Source organism: Giraffa tippelskirchi, chromosome 7, assembly GCF_054371585.1.
Source record: "Giraffa tippelskirchi isolate mGirTip1 chromosome 7, T2T-mGirTip1v1.2.pri, whole genome shotgun sequence".
In the NCBI taxonomy this organism is placed as follows: domain Eukaryota; kingdom Metazoa; phylum Chordata; class Mammalia; order Artiodactyla; family Giraffidae; genus Giraffa; species Giraffa tippelskirchi.
The window spans coordinates 79918714-79946457 of NC_137281.1; the positions used below are offsets into that span (position 1 = coordinate 79918714).

The following is a 27744-nucleotide window of genomic DNA, read 5'->3' on the forward strand; positions in this document are numbered from 1 at the left end:
AGGATGTAGGTCAGGGGCACATCCTTAGCCTCTGGGGGCTGTTCCCTTTCTGCCTTTCTTTCCCTCTTTCTTTCCTGCCCTATTGGCCAACTTCCACAGGAGAAGGAGATGTTCACAGCTCCTCGGGCTCTCTGGTGAGGAGACCACCTGCATTGGGGTGCCCCCTCTCCTTCCCGCACAGTGAGGGGTGTCGCCCCCTGCTCTTCCCTCTGTGCTTCCTCCTGGTGGAGGTGAGGCCTACCACCCACGGCAGCCGTGCTGAGGTTAGTGTTTGGCATGCATTTGTGGCTCATTTCTGTCTGGTGTGTGTCAGTCTAATGACCCCACTCCTTGATCTGGACATTGACTCCTTCTACCTTTCAGGTCAGCTCCCCATTGCAGCGACCATCAAAGTTGGAGGTGGCAGTGTGGGGCCTTGACAGGAACTCTGTTTCAGGAGTTGGGAGACCTGCCACCCATAAGCTGCGGGACTCTGTCCTCTTTGGACCTCCATTTCCTCCCTTGTGAAATAGGTTGGATAAGGTGGTCTTTCAGCTCTCTCCCTGTGCTGCAGTGTATACTGCTTTTTGATGTGAACATTGAGCCAGGGATGAAAGATTCCAGCTGTGGCAGTGTAATTAGGCTTAGCAGATGGCTGAGTTGAGAGGGAAGATGTTCTATAGGAGTGTCCTTTCCCCACCCACTTCCCTGTACCTTCCTCGTGTTTTCAGAACGTGAATGACAGCCCGTGTTTTTCTCCAAGTTCCTTGTTTTTCTTCTGTGTTCCCGTTTCAAGCCTGTGATCTCGTATCTGGCTGAACTTGTGTTTACTGACAGCCCTGGTGCAGAATTCACGTTGCAGTGTGGTGTTCTCTTTCTGCTGTAGGGAGTGTGCTGGGGGTTGGAGCTATCACACCTGGTCCCTGAAGAGGGCCTGGGGTGTGTCAGAGATGTATTGGGCTAGACTCCAGGTTATTTTCTTAATCCCTAGTCCTCATATTGCTGATTTCAGTTAAAACCAAAGATTGTGAGAGAGGCTGGTTCTTATCCTCTGAGTGTTGGAGATTTGTGGTGTAGTTGGAGGTGAGGGGCCCCTCTCTTCCTATTTCCTTTGCGTGAAGCATTTCACCTTGGGCGGGCACAGATGAGCCCTGTTGAACATCATCTACTCCCCGTGTGAGAGGAAGCAATACTGAATACTGATGTCTTATTGATTGATTTCTCTTTAGTGAGTCATGAAAGTCGTTTTGTGGCCAGGATTTTCCTTTCACCTTCAGATAAAATCTTTTGTCTTTCATTCTCTGAAACAGTTTTTTAAAAAAACTTTTAGAGGCTTTTAATAATTTTTAAATCACAGGAAATTAAGTTACAGGAAGGACAAAAGACAGTAGTATTTGGATCCTGCTGTTGATGCTGTGGCTTCTCCTTGTCCTCCAGCCCACTCCCACCTGCCCCCACATTTGTGCAGAAATATGTCAAAATGCCTGTATTTTGTCCTGTTAGTTTTCTGTTTTGATCCTGTCCTGGTGAAGTAAGCATCTTCTTACCCTATTTTATAGGAGAGAAAACAGACTGTCAAGTTAAATGACTTGTTCATGGTCACCCAGCTACTTGGTGCCCAATTTGGGATAAGAATCCAGGATTTCTGATTTCTATGACTCATTAATTTGGTAACACTGATCCAACCCCCAGTCGTTAGCAAAGTCTTGCCACCATAGCTTGTAGCCTTTGCCATGTCTCCTCTCTCCTTGGCTCCACCCTCTGAAAGCACGAATCAGAAGCTGGTTCCTTAGCTGATGGAGTAGGCGGAAGGACCATGAAGCATAGGAGGGAGGGCAGGGAGGAAGGTGGCACAAAGCCCAGATTCAGTTTTTCTTCCTGAAAGTGAGAGAATTCCTTATTTCTGTAGAGTCAGAAAATGAGCAGAGTCAGCATCCCTCCCACCTTCCCTCCATCCACCTCCTCAACCCCCAAATGGGTGTGGTTTCTTGTGGCCAGTGTTTCTCACAAGGCAGTTGTTCAGATTGACATACAAGGGAGACAGGATGGCATCTGAGGCAAAGTACTCTTCGTGTAGGGACACCATTTATACCATTTTTTCCTCTGATTGAGCCCTGGTGTGTTAAGTGCGCCACCCTAGGATCTCACTCATGTTTGCAAGTCACCACCCTTGAAAGTATGGAACTTTTTGAAGAGGTAATACAGCATCATGATTAAGGTTAGATTCTCTCTGCCCAGGTTTGAATCCTGGCTCTGCCACTTACTAGATTACAACCTTGGAAGAGTTACTTCCCCTGTCTATGCTTGAGTTCACTCTCTGTTGTAATTGTACGGTTGTGGATTAAATGCATTAATATGTGTAAAACACTTAAAAGAGAATACAGTGTTATTAAGGAGAGCGATTATCTTTTCATCTAGCCCCCCTTTCTTCTCTCCCTCATATATGCTCAGTGTGGGGGTGTGTATGTGTGTGTGTATGTTCTTCTTTTTTGGCCGCACTGTATGGCACATGGGATCTTAGTTTCCCAACCAGGGATTGAACCTGTGCGCCCTGCATTGGAGGCGCAGAGTCAGCCACTGGACCACCAGGAACGTCCCTGTGTGTGTGTTTTCTAGAGAGCTTTTTGAGTCTGCATTTCCAGTCAGACTACTTACCTTCCAGGCAGCTGTAACCTCATCCAAGCTTTAGCTGTGAGGTCTGTCTGCATTTGACGTATGTTTCTAAATGTTGTCATCAATGGGCTCCTTTGTGGAGAGACCGCAGAGAAAGGAAACCAGAGGGTGTGCACTGTGCACTCCCAGCAACCATGGTTTTGGCGCCCCTAACCTGAGGGCCTGACGGGAGCGTGAGACTGAGCTGAGCCTTGTAGCAGGATGAGGATATTGACCAACTGTCTTAGTCTGCTTGGGCTACATCACAAAATACCATAGACTGGGCAGCTTACACAACAGAAATTACTTTTCTCCTAGTTCTGGAGGCTTGAAGTCCAAGAGAGGACTGGTTGACTTGCCAGCATGGTTGGGTTTTGGCGAGACCTCTCTTTCTGGCTTGTGGATGCTGCCGTCTTGCTGTATCTTCACACAGCCTTTCCTTGGAGTGTGTAGGGGGAAGGCCACCTCTCTTACAAGACTGTCAGTCCTATCTGAGTAGGACTGTACCCATATGACCTTCAGTTCAGTTCAGTCGCTCAGTCGTGTCCGACTCTTTGTGACCCTATGAATTGCAGCACGCCAGGCCTCTCTGTCCGTCACCAACTCCCGGAGTCTACCCAAACCCATGTCCATCAAGTCGGTGATGCCATCCAACCGTCTCATCCTCTGTCGTCCCCTTCTCCTCCCGCCCCCAATCCTACCCAGCATTAGGGTCTTTTCCAATGAGTCAACCCTTCGCATGAGGTGACCAAAGTATTGGAGTTTCAGCTTCAACATCAGACCTTCCAATGAACACCCAGGATTGATCTCTTTTAGGATGGATTGATTGGATCTCCTTGCAGTCCAAGGGACTCTCAAGAGTCTTCTCCAACACCACAGTTCAAAAGCATCAATTCTGCGGCGCTCAGCTTTCTTCACCGTCCAACTCTCACATCCATACATGACCACTGGAAAAACCATAGCCTTGACTAGACGGACTTTTGTTGGCAAAGTAATGTCTCTGCTTTTAAATATGCTATCTAGGTTGGCCATAACCTTCATTATTTCCTAAAAATCCTCTCTCTGAACACTGGGGGTTAAAGTTTCAACTTATGAATTTTTAGGGGACATAGTTCAGTTTATGGCACCAGCCTTCTTTCCCCACAGAGTTACCCAGTGAGGAAGATTGGGAAAGTCAGCCCCGTGTCCTCTTTGGCCCCGTGTACGGTGTTATTTGTAAGGCGGTATTGGATCCTCCCATACACTGGGGAGGCATAGGGTCTCTGTCTCCTTTTCTTAAGGTTTGGAATATAATGTGAATGAAGAGTGGAAGGTGATGCTTGCTCTTACCCTTCAAGCTCAGAAAGGGTGTGCATATTGAGGGGAGGGGGGGTCACCAACTTTCTGATGTGTAATGACTGCCTGTCATGTCACCCGTGTTGTTTGTTTAGACTAAGGACAAAAATGAAACACAGTAGAAGCTCTCCTTACCACCCTTCTCTTCACAAGCTCCCAGGAGGTAATGAGCACTTTTCAGTACTTTATGTAAAACACACTAGCAGGCTGCTCTCTGCCATACCCACTCACTCTGGCACCCACTGGTTGAATTATGTGCTTACCAAGAGATGATTTATTCCCAAATTCATTTGTACAGTTATAGCTGGTATTGTAATTAAGTACTGTATGTATTTAAATATAAGATAAACTGATGAAATATTGCTGCAAACGAAGTGGTTTTCTTTTTTCTCCCCCCATGAATACTGGTTAAGAGCTGTGGAAAGACTCAGTAAGTCCAAGTCAGTAAAAAAAAAAAAAAAATACTGTCAAATTAGGTGAGCATTAAAATTGAAGAAAGTCATCCAACTCTCAAAGTTTTATTGAGATTATTATGTTGACATTTTTACTCCACTTTAAAGAATTTGGAAATGATAGGCATTGTATTCTCTTCTGGTTCATGTAAGAAAGGTGATGTGGAGCTCTTACTCAAAGACAGGGCCTTGCCCGGTGTTAGAAGGTGGGTGAATGAATGCACTTTCATGTTTGTTGCAAAAATAAAAATTTTAGGTGTATCCCTTTTGCTCTGTTTTGATTCACCTTGTTCCTGATCTGATCACATGGAGAAGGAGGGTTTCTGTTGTGATTCAGGTTAGAGCCTGTTTCGATGATGTGCTTTGGTTTCAATTTAGTGGTTTTAGGAAATAGATTGTATTTAGTTTATGGTGTTGTAAAACCAACACTCGTGGGACTTTTTGAAACTGGGGTTTTAAGGCAGAGTAAGGTGGCTCACTCTGGATTTTAGTGGATTCTCTGGTTCCTCTCGTAGGCCCAGAGCCTGTTGAGAGAGAACTCATACCCTTATTTTACAAATGAGGAGACCAGGCCTTGAGAGGGCAAGTGTGTCTGTGGTGAGTCGTGTGGGGTGGCGGAGTGAAGAGGGCAGAGCACAGCAGGTGAGACCCTCCCCCGAGCCGCCTCCATCAGTTCTCTCTCTGGCCGCAGCCTTGGAGCTCTCCACAGCAGGAGTGCTACTTTGGGTGGGCTTCTCTGATGGCGGTGTTGACCTGTGCTCCCCGCTTTGGGACAGGACCAACCTGGAGGCCTTGCAGAAGAAGCTGGAAGAGCTGGAGCTCGATGAACAGCAGCGGAAGCGCCTCGAGGCCTTTCTGACCCAGAAGCAGAAGGTGGGGGAACTGAAGGATGATGACTTTGAGAAGATCAGTGAGCTGGGTGCTGGCAATGGAGGTGTGGTGTTCAAGGTCTCCCACAAGCCGTCCGGACTCGTCATGGCCAGAAAGGTGAGGGCACTTTAAAAAAAAAAAAAAGGACTGAATCAAGCTTGCCTTGGTAGACAGGCAATTGGATTATCTCTTAGAAGACCTGGGGGCCTGGAGACAAGGGTGGAAAGAAAATTGACTTTTCATTCAGTACCCTTTTGTGCTGTTTGAAGTTTGAATTTGTGTTATCTATTAGATTATAGATAAACACACTCACAATGTGTTAGTGTATTAATCCCACTCCCCAGACTGGACAATAACAGCAGGGGACCCTTTGTTAACTCTCTGGGTGGTCTAGAAAGAAAGCTGAGATACTCATTTGCCATTTATCCAGAGCAGAGGCTGCTTTCATTTACCCAGCCCCAGGGACACACAAAACACTGACTTCACGTTGTTTCTCCGTGCTTCCCCTCCATCTCCCTGCAGTACAGCATTTTGGCTCCCCACCCTGGCATGCAGTCCTTGAGCTGGACTTCCCTCCCTGGTGACCCTGAGTCCTCCTCTTTCTGGACAGCAAATTTGGACTCTTCCATGTTTTGCAGCACACCATGTTCATTTCTGTCCATATATTTTTGCTCATGGTGTTCCTTGCATCTTTTCAAACACTTCCCATCTTCAAGGCCCACTTCCTATCTAGCTTTCTCTAGTGTCCACGCTGATAACCGCTGCTTCCGTGTCTTCTGACACTCATTGTCCATGGGTCTTTTTAGAAGCTCAGCCTTATTCGGTAACCGTTTCGTGTTTTTGTCACCTGTCTCCTCAGCTGAAACAAAGGACAACATGGGGGGTAGGGGAGATAAGGAGGCTCCTGAGGCCTTGGCTAAATCTCAACCACATCAAGTTCCTAAGGTCAAGGGGATGTCTCTTGGGCAGCTTAGATTGGCAGACCCAGTTCCTCATACCCTTCTGGTCCTACAACTCTTGGATGTCAACCAAGTTTCTAAGGCCACTTCCCCTCATCTCTCAGCTTCCCAGGTCCTTTTGTTCTTGGGAGCAAAAGGGTGCCCTCTTCCTCAGTCTTGGCTCCTGGGAGCAGAGGCACAGCTGTCCCTCCCCTGGGTATAGCTCCTCTAGTGCCAACACCTGCCTTGGTATGTTGGCACTCAGCACTCTAGTTGGCCAGTAACCTGTTTGTTGAAACTTGCCTGTTTCCTCTCTTCCTACCTCTAAGAGCTTAAGCATTTACGAAAATTTCTATCTATCCACCCACCCACCCCTCCATCCATCCATATATGTTTAAAGCTTCTCTCCCTTCCACCTTTCTTTCCCCAGCTAATTCACCTGGAGATCAAACCTGCAATCCGGAACCAGATCATAAGGGAGCTGCAGGTTCTCCATGAGTGCAACTCCCCTTACATTGTGGGCTTCTACGGGGCGTTCTACAGCGATGGCGAGATCAGCATCTGCATGGAGCACATGGTACGTGGCAGCCTGTCAGCCTCTGAAGAGCAGCCTGGAAAGTTGGGGGCTCTGGTCTGATCTTTGGTCTAAGATGTGACCTGACCGATTGCTTCCTTGTTCCTTGCTGGATCCAGATCACTGTGTGGGGCATTTAGGAAACCTGACTGTAGAAGTTGGATTAACCAAGAAAATGACAGGCCTCCTTCCTAAGTCTGTCTCTTCAGAGAGATGGCGGCAACCAGGTGTCCCTAGGTTGTACCTGGAGCACATTTCTCAGTTTTCTTGATCCCAAGGTTTTGATGTGGGTAAAGCCTGGTTAATATAGTTTAAACCCATATATTACATGCCATGCTGTGTACTAGGCACACGGTTCAGGGGTTATGAAGATGAGTGAAGGTGGGTGAGTCCCTGCTTTCAGAGAGTTTATAACTTGCTATAAGAGCAGGGTTAGCAAAATTAATACTTATGAACTAATAGTTATTGGGTATATATCATATTAAGGACTACCCTAAGCAAATTAATATTATATTTCTACAAACACCTTATTGAGCTGGGTACATTATCTGCATTTTACAAGTGAGGAAACTGAGGCTCAGAGAAATGGAATAACTTAATCAAGGTCATGAAACTGGTAAGTAGAATTAGTAAAATTTGAACTAAGGTAAGTAGAATTAGTAAAATTTGAACTAAGGCTGTCTCACCCTAGTGTACTTTGTTGACTCTACTGGATAGGGATTGGGGATCTCTTCCCATCCTTGATGGCCAGAATTTCAAAGAGAGAGGCTAGCTTCAAGGTTGCTAATCTTTTCTGTCCCTAATAGGCAGCATGGCACAGGGCACTTTGGAATCAGATGTTGGTTCGTATCTCCCTTCTTCACAAAAATCCAAGCGGACACTTAGTCTTGTTTGCCATTGTGTCTCCAAAGCCACAGCAGGCGCTCAATAATTATTTGTTTATAGATGTCACTTTCTCGTCATGTCCTTGGAAACTTTTCTATCTTTCTGATTCTCAGTTTCCTCATCTGTAAAATGGGCATTATTATACCTGTGTTGTTGTGGTGAGGATTAATTAAAATAAAAGATGTAAGTCTTCTACTACACTATCTGACTCAGAGTATACCTTCTGCAGACTTTAGCTTTTGCTTTATCCTCACTGGAGCTGACAGTTCAGAGACCAAGGCTAACATGACTGAGTCTACCTGCTTCATGGTTGCTCTGCTTTCAGTCCCTGCCTTGTGTCCCTCAGCAACTTCTCTGCTTCCTTTCTGACTCTCTAGACCTGCCCTCAACTCTGTAATGAGAGCCCCAAGGCCTGGTCTTAATAAACTCTAGGAGCAAGGCCTGGTCTTAATAAACTCTAGGAGAACCCTCCCAGGATGTTTGTCCCTTGCTGATGCCCGTGTTATCTTGAACATCTTTTCATTTTAATGATTAAGAAATGCCATACACCGTGTTTCAGGCATGTGCTGACTCTTTTTGCAGTACCATATGGAACGTAGATTCTGAAAAATGTCTTTGGTGCACCTGAAGGTCCCTGAGAAAGCTCTCGTTCCTTTTTGCTTCCATGAGAGTGAAGCAGTCTCTGTGGAAAGCATCTGAGCGTTTATGGCTTGGTCTCAACCCAGGCCTGGGTTGCTGATTATTCTCAGCTTGGTGGGGTGGGGAAGGGCAGAGGGAGGGGGCTTCTGCCTATCCTTGGGGTTTCTTGTGCTCTTTGTGCTGATGATGGTGGTTTTCCAGCTTTACCCCAAGAGTTGGATGAAAATGTGTAAATGGCAATGGAGGTCCTTGAAAACTAGAAAGGTGAGAGGGTGGAGGTGATGGTGGTCAACCAGTGGTAAAACAGGAAAGGCCTGAGCAACCTTTTTTCCTCTTGCATCTTGCTAAAATAACAGAAAATGGGTGGTGGCATGGCTTGACACAGTGGTGACTAGCTTTCGCATCTTCTACCACTTGTTGAGTCCTTTTCATGTCACGTGACTTATTAATCATATCAGCCCTGTCATATGACATGAATTGATCCCCACCCCTACCCCAAGCTGGTAGATGGAGAGAGTAAGGCCTTGAGAGGTTTAGTAATTAGTCTGTTTTATAACCAGTAAGTGTCAGAGCTGACCAGATCCACCTTCTTTAAATTCCATATTGCCTCCATTACGCTATGTAAGTCATGTACTCTCTCAGGATTTTCTCATCTCTGCAGAAAAATGTTTGGACTGGATCTTTTCTAGGGACCCCTCCCCATGCTAACATTTTGTGTTTCTGTGGTTTTTGGCCCTCATAGCCAGTCAGTTCACTACATTAGTTAATCATTAGTTAATCAGCTTCACAAGCACTTATTTTAGTGCCTATTAGTGCAAAGTGCCACGTGAGCTGCTGCAGGGATGGGAACATTGAGAGCAGTGTCACGGTGAGGGTGTCACTGTGGACATGGGGGCTCTTTGAGCACCAGATATGTGTCACCTCATACCTACTGTCTTCTGAACCATTAGAAATTCTTTCCTGAGGAACCTCCAACCCCTTTATTAGAGGGTAGCGTAGAACTAGAGGTTATTCTTCCTTTAATAGAGGAGCCAGGAGGTTGTTTGTAGGTTTGAGCATGGTTGAACTCAAGGGTGCTTGCTTCAGAGGTTAGGATCAGGCCATAAACATTGATAGTCAGTGGCCTCTTCATTTATCCAGATCCTGCTGGAACCTTTTTCTATTGGCCATATGTGGCATCTTGACACGTGGAGTTCAGTCTTTCTGTTTGTCTTAAATTGACCTCTGTTGAGACTTCCTCATACTGAAACCCTTCTTTCTTCAGTCTGGATTCAGAGATACTGATCACAGCCTCGTGCTCCTTGCCATGTTCAGCCTTTCCCTCCCAGAGGAAGCGATAACACAGGATGTCATGGGGGTTGGTACCCATTCTCTTAGCCCATTTCTAGTAGCTGCAGGTCAGTTGTTTTCCCCCATGGATTTGGCTCTCTGGGGAGAGATCCTCTCACTTAAGTTCTCAAAACAGAAGGTATCTCTGGAATTACCTGAGAAGGTAATTACCTGGGGAAGCTGAGCTTGGGAAACTAGCTGTCAGAGCCTGGAATGGTCAAAAGCTTTCTGGGCCCAAGCACAGTGTAGGACACCTATTAAGTGATATGTGTTGACTGACTGATGAGGGAGGCCAGGATGGGGGTGGGGTGTGGTCAAGCCTGGGGCTCAAGAGAGAGTTAGGGCCTCCTGTTTCTGGGACTATCTAGGCCCAGCTGAAACTGCCTCAGTACTAGTGGAGAGGCTCAGAGCTGCCAGGGACGGGACCCTGGAAAGAAGCAGTTGTGGCCTGAAGTCTAAACAGCCACGCCCCAGGGTAGCTTTCTGCTCTCGGCTGGGCACTCTCACCCCTTCCTTGGTCCCTGCGCAGGCCTCCTGCCGAAGGGCTCCTGCATTGGCTGCCTGTACCAGGACAGTTTTCTAATGGCTGGCTGCCGCTTCTCTTTAGGGATTTCTACTTTGTCTCAGCTTCCCCATTTGAAAGGCGCTGTCATGCAGAGCTCTGTTCATTAGCCATATCCCACCTTCCCAGGCTCTGTGGCCCTCTCTGTATCACAGTCTTTGCATGATGTCCTTTGTCACTGGCATTTTCCCCCAACGCTTTATTATAAAAAATTTCAGAAGTACAGAAAGTTGCAAGAATTGTGTAATGTACACTCTAAACCCACCACCTCAATTTTACCATTAACATCTTCCTGTGTTTGCTTTTATCACACCTGTCTACTTATGTATTACCCAGATAGTTTATTGGGATGCACTTCAAATTTGTCATCAGCGTGCATTGAGCCCTATCTTTTTAATGCACTTAGCTAGGGGCTGACCTTTTCTAGAAAAAAGCTGTGTTTGTACTGCCCAGTCTGGATTTTGAGACCCAAGGGGTACCTGGATGCTGCCTGATCAGAACAGGAATGTTCTTGTCTTTGGGGAGGTAGACTCCTGCCCAGGGGTAGCTGAGCAACCAGAGAGCTGGGAACTCAGGGTTGATGTTTTGAGCTCTTTTTTTTTTTTTTTCCATAAAGCATTTGTCTCTTCTATAGAAAACCTTCACAAAAGCACCACTGACTTAGTTAATAATCGGCTTCTAAAAATAAGCCCAGTTTTCAGCAGCTTTAGTCAGCGAAGGCAGGTCCTTGGCAACAGTGCAGTAGAATTGAAAGGTTGGGAGGTGAGTCGCAGGCAGCACTGGGTGAGCCTGACTGTCGTTCATGCCTCTTAAATCCCGCTCCTCCCATTGCTCATACTGTAACTCTGCTTGTAGCATAGAAGGAGGCTAAAGGGAGGAGAGCCAGCATTTCTTCCTTGTTAATAGAAATGTTTACCTATACCAAGGTACTTCACTGGGCTGCCCTCTGACTTGGCAGTGGAACCTGAGAGCCTTTTCTGCCTTGTTTGCATCACAAATTTGGGCAGAGTTGCTCTGTTCCCTAGCTTTAAGTATACAGTCTTCCCTAATAATTAGGCAAAGTCGTTCAAACAAAGGGTCTGAAATCACATTCAATTGAAAGCAAAATAGAAATAGCCGGAAACTTTCTGCACTGGAGTCCCTGTTCCTGTCAATAAGGGAAAAATTGAGAGGTGCTGTGGCATTTCTTGGAGCCTGCTGACTTGGGTGTGTTTACCTGGGCTGTGGTGCCTGCCTGATTTGGCCACCGGGGGCCTGTGGCATTGTGAAGGCAGCCAGGCTCAAAGGATGACTCAGGCACCCGCCTGGGTCATAGCCAGGGTAAGGCTCTCCCGAGGGCTCTTGGAAAATGTGTGTTTACAGAGAAGTTCTCTTTGGCTCTAGATTAATAATTCCCATCTCACAGCACATTTGAATTTTAGGGTGAATTTTGAAATCCTCCCCTGTGCTTCTTGGTTGTCTGACCCATCGTTAGGTAGTTGTGCCTAGGAGTTTTTTATGATGAGAAGTCTAATGTATTCAGGGCTGTTAGTATGCATATGAGCACACACCTGCACAATCTTCTTTTTTCATTAACATCCATGATCCATAGTTGATCTGTGATAGAAAGTCAGTGGTCCAAACTGTCCTTTCTATAAGCATAGAATTTTAAGTTGATAATCTGTGTCTAGCATTATTTTAGGTTAACTTTTAAAAATTATTTTTATTTACTTATTTTTTATTTTTGGCTGCACTGGGTCTTCATGGCTAACCATGGGCTCATTCTAGTTATGGTGTGTGGGCTTCTCATTGCAGTGACTTCTCTTATTGCAGAACATAGGCTATAGGGCATGTGGGCTTTAGTCATTGTGTTCAGGCTTAGTTGCCCTGCAGCATGTGGTGTCTTAGTTCCCTGACCAGGGATCAAACCCATGTCCCCTGCATTGGCAGGCGGACTCTTAACCACTAGACCACCAGGGAAGTCCCTAGGTAACATTTTTCAAGAGCTCTGTATCCCTGAATGAGTCTTACTTATTTTCCCACTTCCTTTAGAAAGAAAGCAGTGTTGTAGCTTCCTAACAAATTTTGCACAAACTGGATGCTCAGTAAATATCTGTTAATTGATTTATAGATTTAATTCTCCACTTTCATAAATGAGGTCAGTTTTTTTTTTTTTTTTACTTTTAAAAGGTAAAGCATTTATTTATTGTAGAAAATTTGTAAGTCATAGAAAAGCACAGAGAAGAAACTATCACACAACAGAAATCCCTGATAATCTTACTATATAGACCGGAACATTTTGGTAATATTTTTGATATTCTGGTTTTGTGTGAATATATGCACACTTTATTTTTATAAAAATGAGATTATGCTGTGTCCTTCTTTTGTTTATTACGTCATGCATTGTTCTCCAACCTTCTATTTCGTGGCTGCATTGTAGAGGCTGGGTGGTACTGGAAGCAGGATCTCTGTGGGCGTGTCTCTCTGCTCTTCCTACCCAGATCTCCCTCCTCAAAGGCTCAGGTTCAGTATCACTCTTGTTGTGAACCCTTCTGTTGGCCGCTTTGTCCAGGGATCGCTTCTTCCTCTGAATACCTGTAGTAATGTCTTTTCTCTTCATTTAACTGTTTGTTCCCTGCCCTGTTTCACAGGAGGATTTAAGGCACCTTGCCACTTTATGAATGTGTTCTGTCTTCCCAACCAGAGGGTATTATTTCCTGTCCTTATAGTTTTTTTCATTTGTAGTTCCTCACATATCCCTATGCCATACGCAGAGGTGATTAATAGATGGTAATTGATGATGGTAGCTGCCCAGGGTAGACAGGATACTTTAGAAAATCAGTCTGAGTTTGTAGGAATCATCTCTACTTCTGGGGTAATTTTATATTGTGAATGATAATTGGCTACATCCCAGGAGTACTAAGCAATTTAATGTTTCTCTGCTTATGATCTTGTTGAAATACCCTGTTCTTGGAGTTCCCTGGTGATCCAGTCTTCCACTCTTCCACCCTTTTCTTTTCTCCCCTTGCTCTTCTCCTTTTACGGGTATGGAAATCATACTCATTCTTTGAGTAAGATTTCAGCTCAAATGCTATCTTCTGAGTGAAGTCAGAATTTCCCTTCTTCTCTGGGTGTGTGCTGCACTTTTACTATATACATTTATTCTGTTTCATTGTGTTTTGTGGAGTGGTATAATTTCCTACTGCTGCTAAGTCGCTTCAGTCGTGTCCGACTCTGTGCGACCCCACAGACGGCAGCCCACCAGGCTCCCCCGTCCCTGGGATTCTCCAGGCAAGAACACTGGAGTGGGTTGCCATTGCCTTCTCCAGTGCATGAAAGTGAAAAGTGAAAGTGAAGTTGCTCAGTCGTGTCTGACTCTTCGCGACCCCATGGACTGCAGCCTACCAGGCTCCTCCGTCCATGGGATTTTCGAGGCAAGGGTACTGGAGTGGGGTGCCATTGCCTTCTCTGAATTTCCTACTAGTTTATAAATTTATTGAGGACAAGAGCTAGGTCTTTTTTGTATCTTTATCCTCCACAGAACCTCAAACAGTGCATGATGCTTTGTAGGATTTGTGGAATGAATAATTACTTTCTATGATATTTTTCTTTGGATTTTGTTAAGTATATTTCGTTAGGATAGTACCAAATGCAAGTTTTGACTTACATAATGATGATAGAATGGCAAACATTTATTGAGAACTTACCATGGGCTAAATATTGTTCCAAGGGCTTTGAATGTTTGAGCTTGTTTAATACTTAACAATAGTTCTATGAGTATTATAGTAGCCTTATGTAATTATTATCATTCCCATTGTACAAGTTGAGTAACTTGGTCAGTGTCCACTAGATAGTAAGTAACAGAGTTGGGAATGCAAATTTAGATAGTTTGCCTCTAGAGCACTCCTAGCCACTATGTTCTGTCAGTTCAGTAGAGTGAACCACTCAATTAGTAATTTCTGACCACTAAATTAGTAACTTATGGGATGGTTATTCATAAGCTTTGAGTTATTAATCATTGCTAGCTCCCACAATGTTTCACATTCATATCTTATTTGATATCTGGAGCACACCAAAGGGTGCCCTTCTAGGAAGATTGGTCATGTGTGAGATTTATTTTGCTGCTGAAGTTTAACACTTGAAAGAATAGTTAGAAACACTGTCACTGAATGGGCTGTGGTATTCTTGTTCTTAGGATGGGGGTTCCTTGGATCAAGTTCTGAAGAAAGCTGGAAGAATTCCTGAACAAATTTTAGGAAAAGTTAGCATTGCTGTGAGTATATTGAGAAGCTTTTCTTCCAAGTTCTCTCATTGATAAATAGGAGAGGGACAAGGAGGAAGGTGGGAAGTTGACAAAGGGAAGCTTTCTAAGAAAAGTTAGGTTTTTCACTAGAATTTTCTCTTATCTGGATTCTAGATACAATATCCTCTCCCCTTCACTAAAACTAGAAAATTAACTTTCTGTATGTTAAAATCTATCTTGAAAAATAGGACAGAGTATCCAACAGAATTCTCATTTTTGGCATCAGAAAGCCTTTTTAGATTGCAGATTAAAAAATGAATTCAGGCAAAGTGGGTTTTTTTAAGTGTAAATTATCTAAACGCACAATTACCAATTTTGCTTAAAAATCACATGCCATATACCATGTAAAGAGATGGTTTCTTAATAAGACAGATGAAGAAAATCAAACGAAAGAGAGAAGAAAAATAAGGGAAGAAGGCAAATTTGTGATGTTAGATGAAGTATTTTCTAGATAATTTTAAAATAGAAAGGTTGAATATTTTCTAAACACCACGCTTTCAGTTTCCATCTTTTTACATTTCCTCTCACCTAGGTGATAAAAGGCCTGACATACCTGAGGGAGAAGCACAAGATTATGCACAGAGGTAAGAAATTATTTGCTAGTTGTGATGTTTTGGATTTTAGCTGAAATCTAAAAGTTGTTGCATCCTCTTTTATGTTTTGTTTTGGTGTAAAAGTCATTTGCTGGTATTTTTTATTTTTACTATGACTCTTTGACTGTGTAGTTTAATGTCTGGAGCAGTAAGAACCACCCTCTTTTTGCTATGTGGTATGCCTGCATATTATGGCAGTATACATATGCCAGCATATTAAAAAGCAGAGACATTACTTTGCCAACAAAAAGTCCGTCTAGTCAAAGCTATGGTTTTTCCAGTAGTCATGTATGGATGTGAGAGTTGGACTGTAAAGAAGGCTGAGCGCCGAAGAATTGATGCTTTTGAACTGTGGTGTTGGAGACGACTCTTGAGAGTCCCTTGGACTGCAGAATCCAACCAGTCCATCCTAAAGGAAATCAGTCCTGAATATTCATTGGAAGGACTGATGCTGAAGCTGAAACTCCAATACTTTGGCCAACTGATGTTAAGAACTGACTCATTGGAAAAGACCCTGATGCTGGGAAAGATCGAAGGCAGGAGGAGAAGGGGACGACAGAAGATCAGATGGTTGGATGGCATCACTGACTCAAGGGACATGAGTTTGAGTAAACTCCAGGTGTTGGTGATGGACAGAGAGGCCTGGTGTGCTGCAGTCCGTGGGGTTGCAAAGAATTGGACATGACTGAGGGACTGAACTGAACTGATGCCTGTTACCTGAGACTGTGAAAGACATAGTCACCCAGGACACACAGACCAGATCCCCAGCTGGAACTTAGTTACCCAGCCCTCAGTGTCCTTGGCTGCCCACTGGACTAGACTGTAAATAGGCCCAATGCCATGACTGACTGGATATGAGTTTGACTATAAAAGAAACTCTGGATTTTATAAAGGATACATATACTTATCATATAACCATACCATTCTTAGATATTCAAGATAAATGAAAACATATGTGTATATAGACTCATATGCAGATATTTAAAGCAGCTATATTCATAGTAGAAATAACTAAAATATTCTTCAGCAGGCCAAGAGATAAGCAAATTACAGTATATCATACAATAGAATGTTATTCAGCAATAAAAAGAACAGACTCTTGACACACATAGTTTTTAAAAATCAATTTATTTATGGCTGCTCTAGGTCTTCATTGCTGTGTGGGGACTTTATTTAGTTATGGGGAGCAGGGGCTGCTCTTCTTTGCTGTGCGTGGGCCTCTCACTGTGGTGGCTTCTCTTGCAGAGGAGCACAGCCTCTAGGCATGTGGGCTCAGGAGTTGTGGCACACAGGCTCAGCAGCCCTAAGGAATGTGGAAACCTCCCGGACCAGGGATCAAACGCATGTCCCCTGCGCTGGCAGGCAGATTCTTACCTTTTATCTTATTCTTATTTCACTGTACCACTAGAGAAATCTGACACATGTAGTTTTGATGACTATCAAAAACACTTAATGTTAGATGGAAGAAGCCTGACACAAAATAGTACAGACTATTTCCATGTATGTAAAATTATAAAGAAAAAAACACAGATCTTTAGGGACAGAAAGTAGTTCGGTGGTTGCCTGAGGGCTTACAGAGAGATTAACATCAGTGAGGCCTGAGGAAACTCTCTGGGGGTGATGAAGTGTTATATCTAGATTGTGGTGGTAGATATGTGGGTATATGCATTTATCAAAAGTTAAACTTTCCGAAAAAGTGATTGCATTTTATAATATATGTGTGCGTGCTAAGTCAATTCAGTTGTGTCTGACACTGCGATCCTGTGGACTGTAGCTTGCCCAGTTTCTCTGTCCATGGGATTCTCCAGGCAAGAATACTAGAGTGGGATGCCATTTCCTCCTCCAGGGGATCTTCCCAACCCAGGGATCAAACCCACATCTCTTCTGTCTCCTGCATTGGCAGGCGAGTTCCTTACCACTAGTGCCACCTGGGAACCACTTAATAGTATATAAAGCCCTTTATATCTTAATGAAGTTTATTTTTTAAAAAAGATGAAGAAGCCAGAGGAAAGACAAATGGAAAACATAGTTCTCTGGTCATGTCCCTTTAGCTACAATATGCCTTAGCACAGGTCTAGGAAGGGATGGAAGAGAAAGAGAGGAGTGGACTGGTGGGATTTACTGCCTAGCTTACAAATCGTTCTGTATTCCCAGTGTTAGTCACTCAGTCGTGTCCGACTCTTAGTGATGCCATGGACTGTAGCCCGCCACGCTCCTCTGCTCATGGGATTCTCCAGGCAAGAATACTGGAGTGGGTTGCCATTTTCTTCTGCAGGGGATCTTCCTGACCCAGGCATTGAACCTGGGTCTCCTGAATTGCAGGCAGATTGTTTACCATCTGAGCCACTAGGGAAGCTCTATGTACTTATATAATACATTCTAAATTTTAGAATAGGTGTTTTTTTTTAATTAAAATTTTAAATTGGAAAATATATATAACATAAAATTGATCATTTTTACCATCTCAAAATGTACAGTTCAAGTAGAATAAAGAAATAAAATGTACAGTTCAGTGATATTAAGTACATTCACATTGCTATGCAACCACCACCGTCGGTAGGTATTCTTAAGATGTCAGATTTGCTTTAATGGATCTGTAGTTTCAAAGACATCCCACTAAAAATCCCAGTAGCCTTTGTAGAGTTGATAAATTGTATCTAAAATTTAAATGTAAATGCAAGGGACCTAGAATAGCCAAAACAAGCTTAAAAAGGTAAAACATAGTTGGGAGACTAAGACTACTGGACTTAAGGTTTATTATAAAGCTACAGTAATCAATAGAGTGTTTGTATTGGTGTGAAGCTAAGCATAATAGATGAAATAGAACAGAATGAAGAGTTCAGAAACAGACGCACACATATATAGTCAGTTGAGTTTTGACAAAGATTCCTAAGTAGTTCCATAGAGTAAGAAGAATTTTTTCAACAAATGATGCTAAATAGTTGGATATCCATATGCACAAAAATGAACGTCTGTCGTTTCCTAACACCATATACAATAATTAGCTCTCAGTGGATCACAGGTCTAACTGTATGGGTTAAAAGTCTAAAACTTCTAAAAGAAGACACAGAAGACTATTTTAGTGACCTCTGTTTTAGCAGAGAGTTTTAAAATGGGACACAGGTGCTTCCCTGGTTGTCCAGTGGTTAAGAGTCCATCTACCAATGCAGGGGACACGAGTTCAACCCATGGTCTGGGAAGAGCCCACATGCCACTAGGAAGCTAAGCCATGCCCCACAACTACTGAGCCTTCGTGCTGCAGGTCTTGAAGCCCGTGCACCTAGGGCTGTGCTCCAGAACAAGAGAAGCCACCACAATGAGAAGCCTGAGAACCCCAACAAAAAGTAGCCCGTGCTCATCACGGTTAGAGAAAGCCCATACACAGCAATGAAGACCCAGCACAGCCAAAAATGAATGAATGAATAAATAAATTTTAAAAGAGAAAATGGGACACAGAAAGCACAAACTATAAAGCAAACATCAGTAAATTGCGCTTCATCTAAATTAATAACATTTGTTTTTCAAAAGATGCTGTGACAAAAGTGAAAAGGCAAGCCACAGACTAAGAGAAAATATGGGCAAAATATATATCTATCAGAGGACTTTATTGAGAATATTTAAAGACCTCTTAAAACCTAATAAAAAGATAAACAATGCAGTTTTTTAAAATGGGTAGAGTCTTCCCTGGTGTTCCAGTGGCTGACTGCACTCTCAATGCAAACTCCCAGGTTCGATCCCTAGTCAGGAAACTGGATCCCCCATGTCACATCTAAGACCTGGCACGGCCAAATAAGTAAATAAAATAAGTATTTTAAAAATGGGTAAAAGGTTTGAAGAGTCACTTTACAAAAGAAGATATGTGAATGGCAAATAAGCAAATGAGTAGATATTCAACATCTTTAGTCATGAAGGAAATGTAAGTTACAGCTACAATGAGTTACTGCTACACACCGACTAGAATGTCTGTAGAGACTAAATATATGTTATTCAGGATGTGGAGTAATTGGAACTCTCAGTCACTGCTGATAGTAATCTTAAATGGTGCAGTTTATCAGTGTTTTAAAATGTTAAACATGAATCTATGATACATTCAATCATTTCATTCCTAGGATTTTCCCTAAAGAAAAAAAGAAAGCATAGGTTCAATAAGGCCCTTGTACCTGAATGTTCATAGTAGTTTTATTTGTAATAGCCAAAAGTAGAGACAACCCAAATGTCCATCAGCAGTTGAATGCATAAACAGATTGTGGTATATCCATACAATAGTATATTGCTTAGCAATAAAAAGAATAAACCATAGAAAAGTTCAGCAGTATGGAAGAATCTTAAAAGAGTGATGCTAAGTGAAAGAGTCAGACAAAAAAGAGCTTTGTTACATGCTGTGTGAATCTATTACATAATTCTAGAAATTGCAGACTAATCCATAGTGACAAAATACACATCAGTGCTTACCTGGAGAATGAAGGAAGGGGTGGAAGGGAAGAATTACAAAGGAGTGTGAGGAAATTGCGGGGGGGTGGGGCAGGTAATAGATGTGTTTATAATCATGATTGTAGGCATGGTCATATATATACTTATCAAGTGATACACTTTAACTGTAACTGTCAATATATGGAGTTTAATGTATGAAAATTATATACCAGTTGGGACTTCCCTTTTGGTCCAGTGGCTAAAACTTCATGCTCCCAATGCAGGGGGCCCAGGTTTGATCCCCAGTCAGGGAACTAGATCCCACATGCCACAACTGAAGATCCCACATGCTACAACTAAATAAATAAGTGATTTTTGTTTTAAAAAAGGGCAAAATTATATATCAGTAAAGCTGTAAAAAAGCCAAAAAAAATAGTCCAGTTGCTGAAAACTATCTTTTTATCAAGAGAGATATAAAGAGAGATTCTTAAACGCAGCCAGGGAAAGGGACAATTACTTTGGAAACAGTTTGCTATTTTTTTTTTTTTAATTAAACCATACAACCCATTTGCTCCATTTCTCAGTATTGACCTAAGAAAAATGAAAATGTTTTTTCGCACAGAGACTTGGGTACATATGTTCATAAGCATATTTATTCATGATAGTACCAAACTAGAAACAACCAAAATATTTATCACCAGATGAGCAAGTGAACAAATTCTGATATATTCAAACAACCGAAGACAGCTCAACAATAAAAACGAGCAAATTGTTGATATGCACAACTTGGACAAATCTCAAAAAACATTATGATGAGTGAAAGGAGCCTTATAGAAAAGAGTCCATACTGCATGGTTCTACTAGAAGAGTCAGAATTTATCCACAGTAACACAGGTAGCCTGAGGGTCTAAGGGGCTAGAGTGAGGGTGAACTTCAAAGGGGCATGACAGAAAGTGAAGCTGGGCCAGGAACGCATAGCTTCTGTTTTTAATACAGTCGTAAGTCTAGTCCTGGTTTTCTCTGTTGTGTGGCTTCTATGTGCCATGCTCTGTGTTGTTGGAGGAGGACTCACTTTATTTCCCTTCTGAAGAGAGGAAGGTTTCAGCTTGTTCCTGGAATAACCAGGTTGCTTTCCCCTTCCTCCTGGTGCTGCCCTCACTTCCCAGCAATTTCTTTTCTGGCTCCACCATTTATTGCTTTTTGGCATAAAGAGCTGCTTTGTGAGCCAGGCGGGATTCCGGACAGATGTCTTCATGGAGAGTTCACTCCTTGCCCAGCCAACAAGGAGGAGTCACTAGAAGGACTTCTGCTCTAGTGAGCAGAGTGTGTATGCTGGTAGCTGGGCCTGGCCACTTTGCATTTCAGACTCGTGCTGTTTGCAGGTCTTGTCCAGAAAGAACCCTGAAAGAATTCAGTGTAAGGCCTGGCCTGGAAATGGTCCTCCTCTTGCACAACTTGATTCCTTATCAAGAAGCACAATGAGTGGACGATTCCTGGAAGCTGAATTAGAGTGAGAATGAGAGAGTCTCCCTGCCTCTGTCTTTAGGCTTTCTCACTGCTAGTAAGTTCAGTAAGTTCCTCTTCTGCTTTACATATGTTCTTTTGCACTGAAATTTAAACTCCGTTTCTTCTTATTCTGTCCTTGAGGAAGAATGGGGAAGAATAAAAAGGCTTTTTGTTTGTCTCACATTTTAAAAAATTCTTTACTTTTTTTTTTTTAAATCTCTGGTGTAATTTTTTTTCTTTTTAAGAAAATTTTTGACTTTACCACTAGTGCACCTGGGAAACCCCAGAAAAGTATAGACAGGCCTTCAAAAACTGAATCCCCAGACTGTGTTGGGGCAGGGACCAGGAAGGACTGCTCTGGTTTGGGAGGCTGGGTCACTAAGGCAGAAAAGCAGCAGCCCGAGGCCACAGCTCCCACTGGGTGGTGCTGCTGGGCGAGCTGGCCCTTCTTAGCCTCACTGGGGGTGGGCTGCTGGCTCAGTCACCTCCCAGAGGAGTCCACCGTCACTGCCTCTGAAGCATACACTGTCACAACAGTAATGCAGGTATCAAGCACCCCTCCCTTCCTACTGAATGTGGGGTACGGGTTGGCACATCCATGTGCAAAGGTGACAGGATTTTTTTTTTTTTGGCCACGCCATGCAGCGTGTGGGATCTTAGTTCCCTGACCAGGGATTGAACTCTCTCCCTGGGCAGTAAAAGCATAGAGCATTAAGCACTGGACTGCCAGGGAAGTCCCCAACAGGATTTTAAATTGTTAGGTTGAAAGTGGTTTCTAGGTGTGCCTTACTCTAAGTAAAAGCTAATGTACAAAAAGTAACTGATAGCACAAGTTGTTCTGGGGGCACTTTTGCTTTTTAAAACATTGACTGGAAGATTTTTCAAATATAATTTCTCACAGAATCTTCAGGAAGGCAAGCAAAAATTTTATCACTTTGATTCAGACTTCTTTTTTAGGGGGTAGGAATATGCCGGTGATACAAACTTAGGTATACCTGCATTTCCAAATTACTTTTTAAGTGAGAGGAAGTATAGTAATTGTGTTTGGGTGAACAACTGTTTTCACGTACTGTTTAGGTCCTGTTTTTGCAGCTAGGTAGTGGCACGACTGAGTGACTTCACTTTCACTTTTCACTTTCATGCATTGGAGAAAGAAATGGCAACCCACTTCAGTGTTCTTGCCTGGAGAATCCCAGGGACAGAGGAGTCTGGTGGGCTGCCGTCTATGGGGTCGCACAGAGTCAGACATGACTGAAGCAACTTAGCAGCAGCAGCAGCAGTGGCCTCTTGAATGTTTCAATTTTCTTTCTCGAAGTGGGTGAATGTGTCCTTGTCCTAGTGAGCTGCACTGCTCTGGGTGTGCCTAGGGCTGGCTTTCCTGTGTTTCTGGATGGGAACCTAGAGAACAGCAGATGCTCACCCTCATTCCTGAAGTGCTTGGTCTCTGCCATCGTGGAACGGGACTTCTTAGGTAGGACAAGTATAACCTCGATATTCCCCGAGTCTGAAGTCGTGGCCAGCTGTCTGGATTTCATCCACAATGAAGTGGCCCACTGTGATTTGTCTGGGTGTTGTGCGGACGTTGTATTCTGTTTCCCTGAGTGTTCAAAGGGAGCAGCAGTCTGTGTGGTTCGGCCTGGTGTGTGTGGTTTATAGGTTGTTGATCAGGAGGTGGGGATTAGATCTGTGGTTCCTCTGGGAGTGTACATTTTCTCTGAACTCTGGGTGACGGTCTTGTGTAGGTGCATGCACATATCCCTCCATGTTTACTTGCCCTTGTAGGCACTTCCGCCATCCAAGAAGAGTAATTTGTATTGTAAAATATTCATTGAACACCTACCAAATGCAGGGGACTGGGTGAATCACTGAGGAGGGCAGAAAGGTGGCTTGTAAATGACTTGTGTCCTCTGGGAGCTTGGTGTCTAACAGGGGGAAGAGACATATCTGTAAGTGATTCCAATGGGTGGTGGAACACAGCCAGTGCCATTGTTTTGTGCATGAATCACCCCACCACCAACTGTCAAATAGAATCTGATGTGATGTAATTAGTCAGGATTCTTTGACTGTATTAGAAACCTAACTCAAGATTATTTAATCAAAAGAGGGAACTTATTGGCTTGAGTTACCAGAAGGTCCGAAGGCAGGGATGAGTGTGGGGTTGAAATGATAGTCTCAGGATTTTGGTTGCCACTTGGCTTTACTCCTCCTTCTGTGGTTGGGCCTCCTTTTCAGTCAGGTTCTCATCACTGGGGACAGCAGGGACCTCATAGCCCAACACTGCTAGTCCTTAGTGCTCCATGTCCCTGAGGAAGCTCTGCCTCATCTCCTCAGCATCTAGGGCAGTGCTTGAATCACTGGTTGGCTCTGCCTGGAGAGCCCTGCGAGTCCTGGGCCACTTCTTGTGTCCAGCGGACTAGCTTATGAACGTGTCTTGGGATAGGATGGATGGGGCCCCTTCATTGGCACCCCAGCAGGAACACACACTGGTGTGAGGGAACATGTCCCAAATGAAAAAGAGGAGTTCTGTAACTAGAAGATGGGAGGAACAGATTCTGAAAGCAAAAAAGGGTGAAAAGAGTTGTTCCACTGTAAATAATATTAAGCATTGGGTCAGCAAGACAGAAAACTGCTAACACAGGATCAAAACAATAATTAAGCATTGAAGGCAGGGGTGGGCAGATTGGCAGCTCGCAGCCTGCTGCCTGTTTTTGTATGGCCTGCAAACTAAGATTTGTTTTTCAGAATTTTGTGACATGTGATCATTGTATGAAATTCAAATTTCAGTGTCCATGAAGACATTTTACTGGAACACAGCCTGGCTTAAGTGTTGCCTGTGGCTGCTTTTGTACTGTAATGGCAGAGCTGAATAGTTGCTTGTGAAAGAGATTGTGTGGCCCTCAAAGCTTTAAAATATTTGCTCTTTGGTCCTTTGACAATAAAAGCTTCCTGACCACTGAGTTAAGGGGAAGAAGAATCCCCCAGCCGAGGAAGCTTTAGAATTGAAGCACAGAAGTCAGCTGTAAGATTATTAAGTTCTTCATTGAAAACGGTCTCCTCCCCATTGACGTGAGAGGGGTTAGTTAACTCCACTGGTTTCTATGTAGCCTTTCTACTTACGGTGGCAGGAAGTCAGAGGTCCAGTTCATCCAAAACTGACCCAAGTGGTTAGCCTATGAGTTAAGGGGTGTGTGTGGGGGGTGGGGGACTCAGATACAGCTGTGCTTCATACCATTGAAAGCAATGACTTGCATCACCAGCCCATCAAGCCGCTTAGCCCCCTCTCATTGTCAAGATCTTGTTCTGATTAAGACCCTGAAGAAAGATTATAGGATTTAGACCAATGCAGAGTTCATACAGCGTAGCCCGTGAATAATGCCTGCCTTGGAGTTGCTGGCCATTGAAGATCAATAAATGCTGATAACAGAGTTAAATTAAGCCTCAGCTGGGTTTTCTCTTCCTTCTGTCAGATGGAGCAGCATGTAACCCGCCTGATCTTTATACCCAGTAGCTGGGGCTCATATTTTTGAGGGAACGCCCAGCCAGACTGTGATTGGAGTGAGCTGTGAGGTTCTCTGCAGAGCATTAGAGTCGCTTATACCTTGGGGCCCTCCTGCTCAGAGTACCCTCCCAGAGAGTTCCTTATTGCCCGGGATAAAGCGCTCTGTGAAAACGGAGCGCTCAGGTCAGGATGAGATTTTAGCATTCTACAGAGACTGAGAGTGTTTTTGGATCCTAGTGGTGGGGACAGCGGAGAGTCTCCAGGTTACCTCAAGGGACCCCAGCAGCAGCCTCCAGAGGAACAGGGCCCTCACAGCCCTCAGGGTTTCAGCCTCTGAAGTCCTCCTGTCACTTCAGTCAGACTTGCTGTTGGCACTCATAGTCAAGATTTTAAGTGGCCCAAGTTTGTTTTGGTGTTTTACAAGTTGTTGGTGGCAGATTCACATATAATGGGTTTCTGAGTGGCTGCTTCTGTGACCCCTGCAAGGCACTGCACTCCCTGCCAGAGTTTTCCTGGCGTCTTGCCAGGCTTCCCCGAGGACTGTGAGGGTGGCCCTGCGGCTGCGCACAGTGCAGTGTCCTGAGCACAGTCCTCGTCCATGTGTGGCAGGGGGATGTCATCAGAGCCTCAACCGTGGGTGCCCCATGGTGTCCAGGGGCCACCCTGGCTGCACCTCAGCTTCCTCTGGCCACCAGGCTCATCCCCTGCCAGGTGGCGACAGCCTCAATGGGGCAGTTAACTTACAGGGAGAATCGATCCCTTTGGACTGTGTCTAGACCACCCCACCTTGCAGATGGAAAGAAACATAGTGGCTGATTAGTAGCTGGAATCCAGCATGTGGTCTCTGGTTGGAAATGTGAGTCACGTTCTCTAGAATTACCTCAGTGCTAGACCCACAGCGATGGATTATGTCTCCAGACGAGTTTGTTTCTTAGCATCTTAAGTGAGGCAGATGGGCCGTTGGAGGAGGAAAGTGCTTCCTCAGATCCCTTTAGGGAAGCATCGTGGAGGAGGTGGTATTTGGGCTGAGCTTGGAAACATGGGGAGAAGTTACGCAGGTGGCAGTGTTAGCACAAGGGATTCTAGGTAGGGAAACACATGAATCACGATGACACAGCGGCCGGGAAACACAGATATGTCCTTGCAGGGAACAGCCAGTCGTTTAGAATATTTAGAACAAAGGATTCCTGGTGGTAAGTGGTAGGAGTTAAGTGAGAATTAGTTGAAGCAGTTGAGGAGGGTCTTCCCCGCCGTGTGCAGGGACTGGAGTTTTATCCTGGGCAGTGGGGAGCTGTGCAGGGACTTGAGTTTTATCCTGGGCAGTGGGGAGCTGAGGGGTGCTCCTGCACAGGGAAGGGAGGTGAGCTGTCCTTGAAGGAAGAGGCCTCTGGCTGCTGCTGCTCAGGTGACAGGGAGGGGAGCGAGGTCAGCGAGGAGGCTGCTGCCGTGGTTTTAGAAGAAAGAAGGTGGGTCTGAGTCACAGTAGTCATCGAGTGAAGGGCGAGGAGGACACAGGGTGGGAGAGATGACCCTGGAAAGCCTCTAAGAACAGAGGCCGGGTGCTGGTGTGGGTGGAGGGGGTTGGGGTGGGCACAGGAAGGAAGCCCCTAGCTTTGCCCCTTGGCCCTCCCTAAGGCAGGGAGTGGAGGGGACCCCAAGGCTGGGCCTGTTCCCTTTAGGAAAGACCAGGCCGAGAGGTGATCCTGGCAGAGCTGTGTCCTGCTCCTTCTCGTGTCATAAAGCCTCATTCCTAAGGGACGCCTAGAGCCGGGGGACTGCCACTCTCCTCAGCTGCAGATGACTTCCTGGGGACTGTGGGCCCAGGAGAGCTGGTCTGACTTGGAAGTTTGGTGACCAAAGAAGGGGTAGCTTTTATTTACCAGTACCTTAGCAAGGTGGAACCCACTTTGCTCACCATGCCCAACGCTACAGTGACAACGTAGAATCTAGTGGAGAATCTCAGCTAGAGGGTGGGAACCAACATTAGGCTTAATAGCACCAAATTAATTAGAAACAAACAGGGTGGCATTTTCTTTTTCCACCAAGAAAAAGTCTTGGTTGAAACAAGGCTGGCAATGAGTAGATAATTGTTGAAGTTAATGTTGGTACATGTTTATACTCTACTTTTGTGAATGTTTGGATTTTTAAGAGGAAAAAATTGGAAAGAAGGAGGCAAAAGTACTAACGTGACAAGTGACATACATGGTAAGAGCTTCAGGGAGAAGGGAGCCTTGTGGGTGTGCAGTGGTCAGGTGAGGCTTCCCAAAGGAGGTGGGAGCCTCTCAGGTAGGATTTTTTTTTTTTACACGTAACAGAAATTGGGCTTCCCTGGTGGTCCAGTGGTTGAGAATCTGCCTGCCAGTGTATGGGACACACGGGTTCAGTCCCTGGTCCCGGAGGATCCCATGTGACGTGGAGCAGCTGGGCCTGTGCTCTAGAGCCTGGGTGCCATAGCTCTGAAGGCCATGCATTCTAGAGCGTGTGCTCCGCAACAAGAGAAGCCACCACAGTGAGAAGCTGATGCGGTGTACCTGGAGAGTAGCCCCTGCTTGCCACAACTAGAGAAAGCCCGTGCATAGCAGCAAAGACCCAGCACAGCCAGCCAGTCAGTCAGCCTAAAAAAAAAACCAAACAAACAGGTAACAGAAAGCAACTTGAGTCAGTATAAACAGAAGAGAGGACTTCCTTATAAGGATCTGGGGGACTTTCCGGAGCATTGACAACAGCCCAGATGTTGCCAGTGCTCAGGAAGGGTCAGGACAGGGATGGAAGACAAGTGGGATCCCGGGCAGCTTCTGTCCACTTTTGGCTGCCTTGTCCTGCGTGCTCTACAGCTTGGCTTTCTCTGCTGCTTTGTCCAGGGGCAGGAGGAGGGGCCTCCCACCTCCACCCCAGTAAGCATCACGTCTATTCAGACACAGTCCAGGTCCAACCCGACCCTCTTAGCCCCACTGCCAAGTCCTTCAGGATCCTAGCAGAACTCACCTGGTGCAGATAGTCTGTGGCTCTCCCTCCTATAGGGAAGGGAGGTAATCAAGAGGACACTTTTGAGTCACCTCCTTCCTCCCTTCCAACAAACAAAAAAGACTAGAAAGATGGTAGGTCATATAAATACAGAAGGCATCTGGATTAGAGACCAGCCAGAGCAAATAATTCAGACAGAAACATGCAGGGACTCCTGGGGAACAGCATGGATCCTCTTGGCACTGACAGTGGTTGGGGAGGTGGGGTGGGCGGGG

At 44.7% G+C, this 27744-nt stretch overlaps 1 protein-coding gene across 4 annotated transcripts in view; it reads left to right on the plus strand.

Moving 5' to 3' along the window:
• MAP2K1 (mitogen-activated protein kinase kinase 1) overlaps nucleotides 1-27744 on the plus strand; it is a 76272-nt gene that overhangs the window by 33880 nt on the left and 14648 nt on the right. For 3 of the 4 annotated variants that reach the window (XM_081511815.1, XM_081511817.1, XM_081511819.1), the window contains 4 exons: nucleotides 5195-5405; nucleotides 6657-6803; nucleotides 14390-14467; nucleotides 15030-15081. In XM_081511815.1, the coding sequence (XP_081367941.1) occupies nucleotides 5195-5405; nucleotides 6657-6803; nucleotides 14390-14467; nucleotides 15030-15081 (488 nt within the window). The remainder of the gene's footprint in view (nucleotides 1-5194; nucleotides 5406-6656; nucleotides 6804-14389; nucleotides 14468-15029; nucleotides 15082-27744) is intronic. The other variant, XM_081511818.1, reaches the window with a different exon arrangement.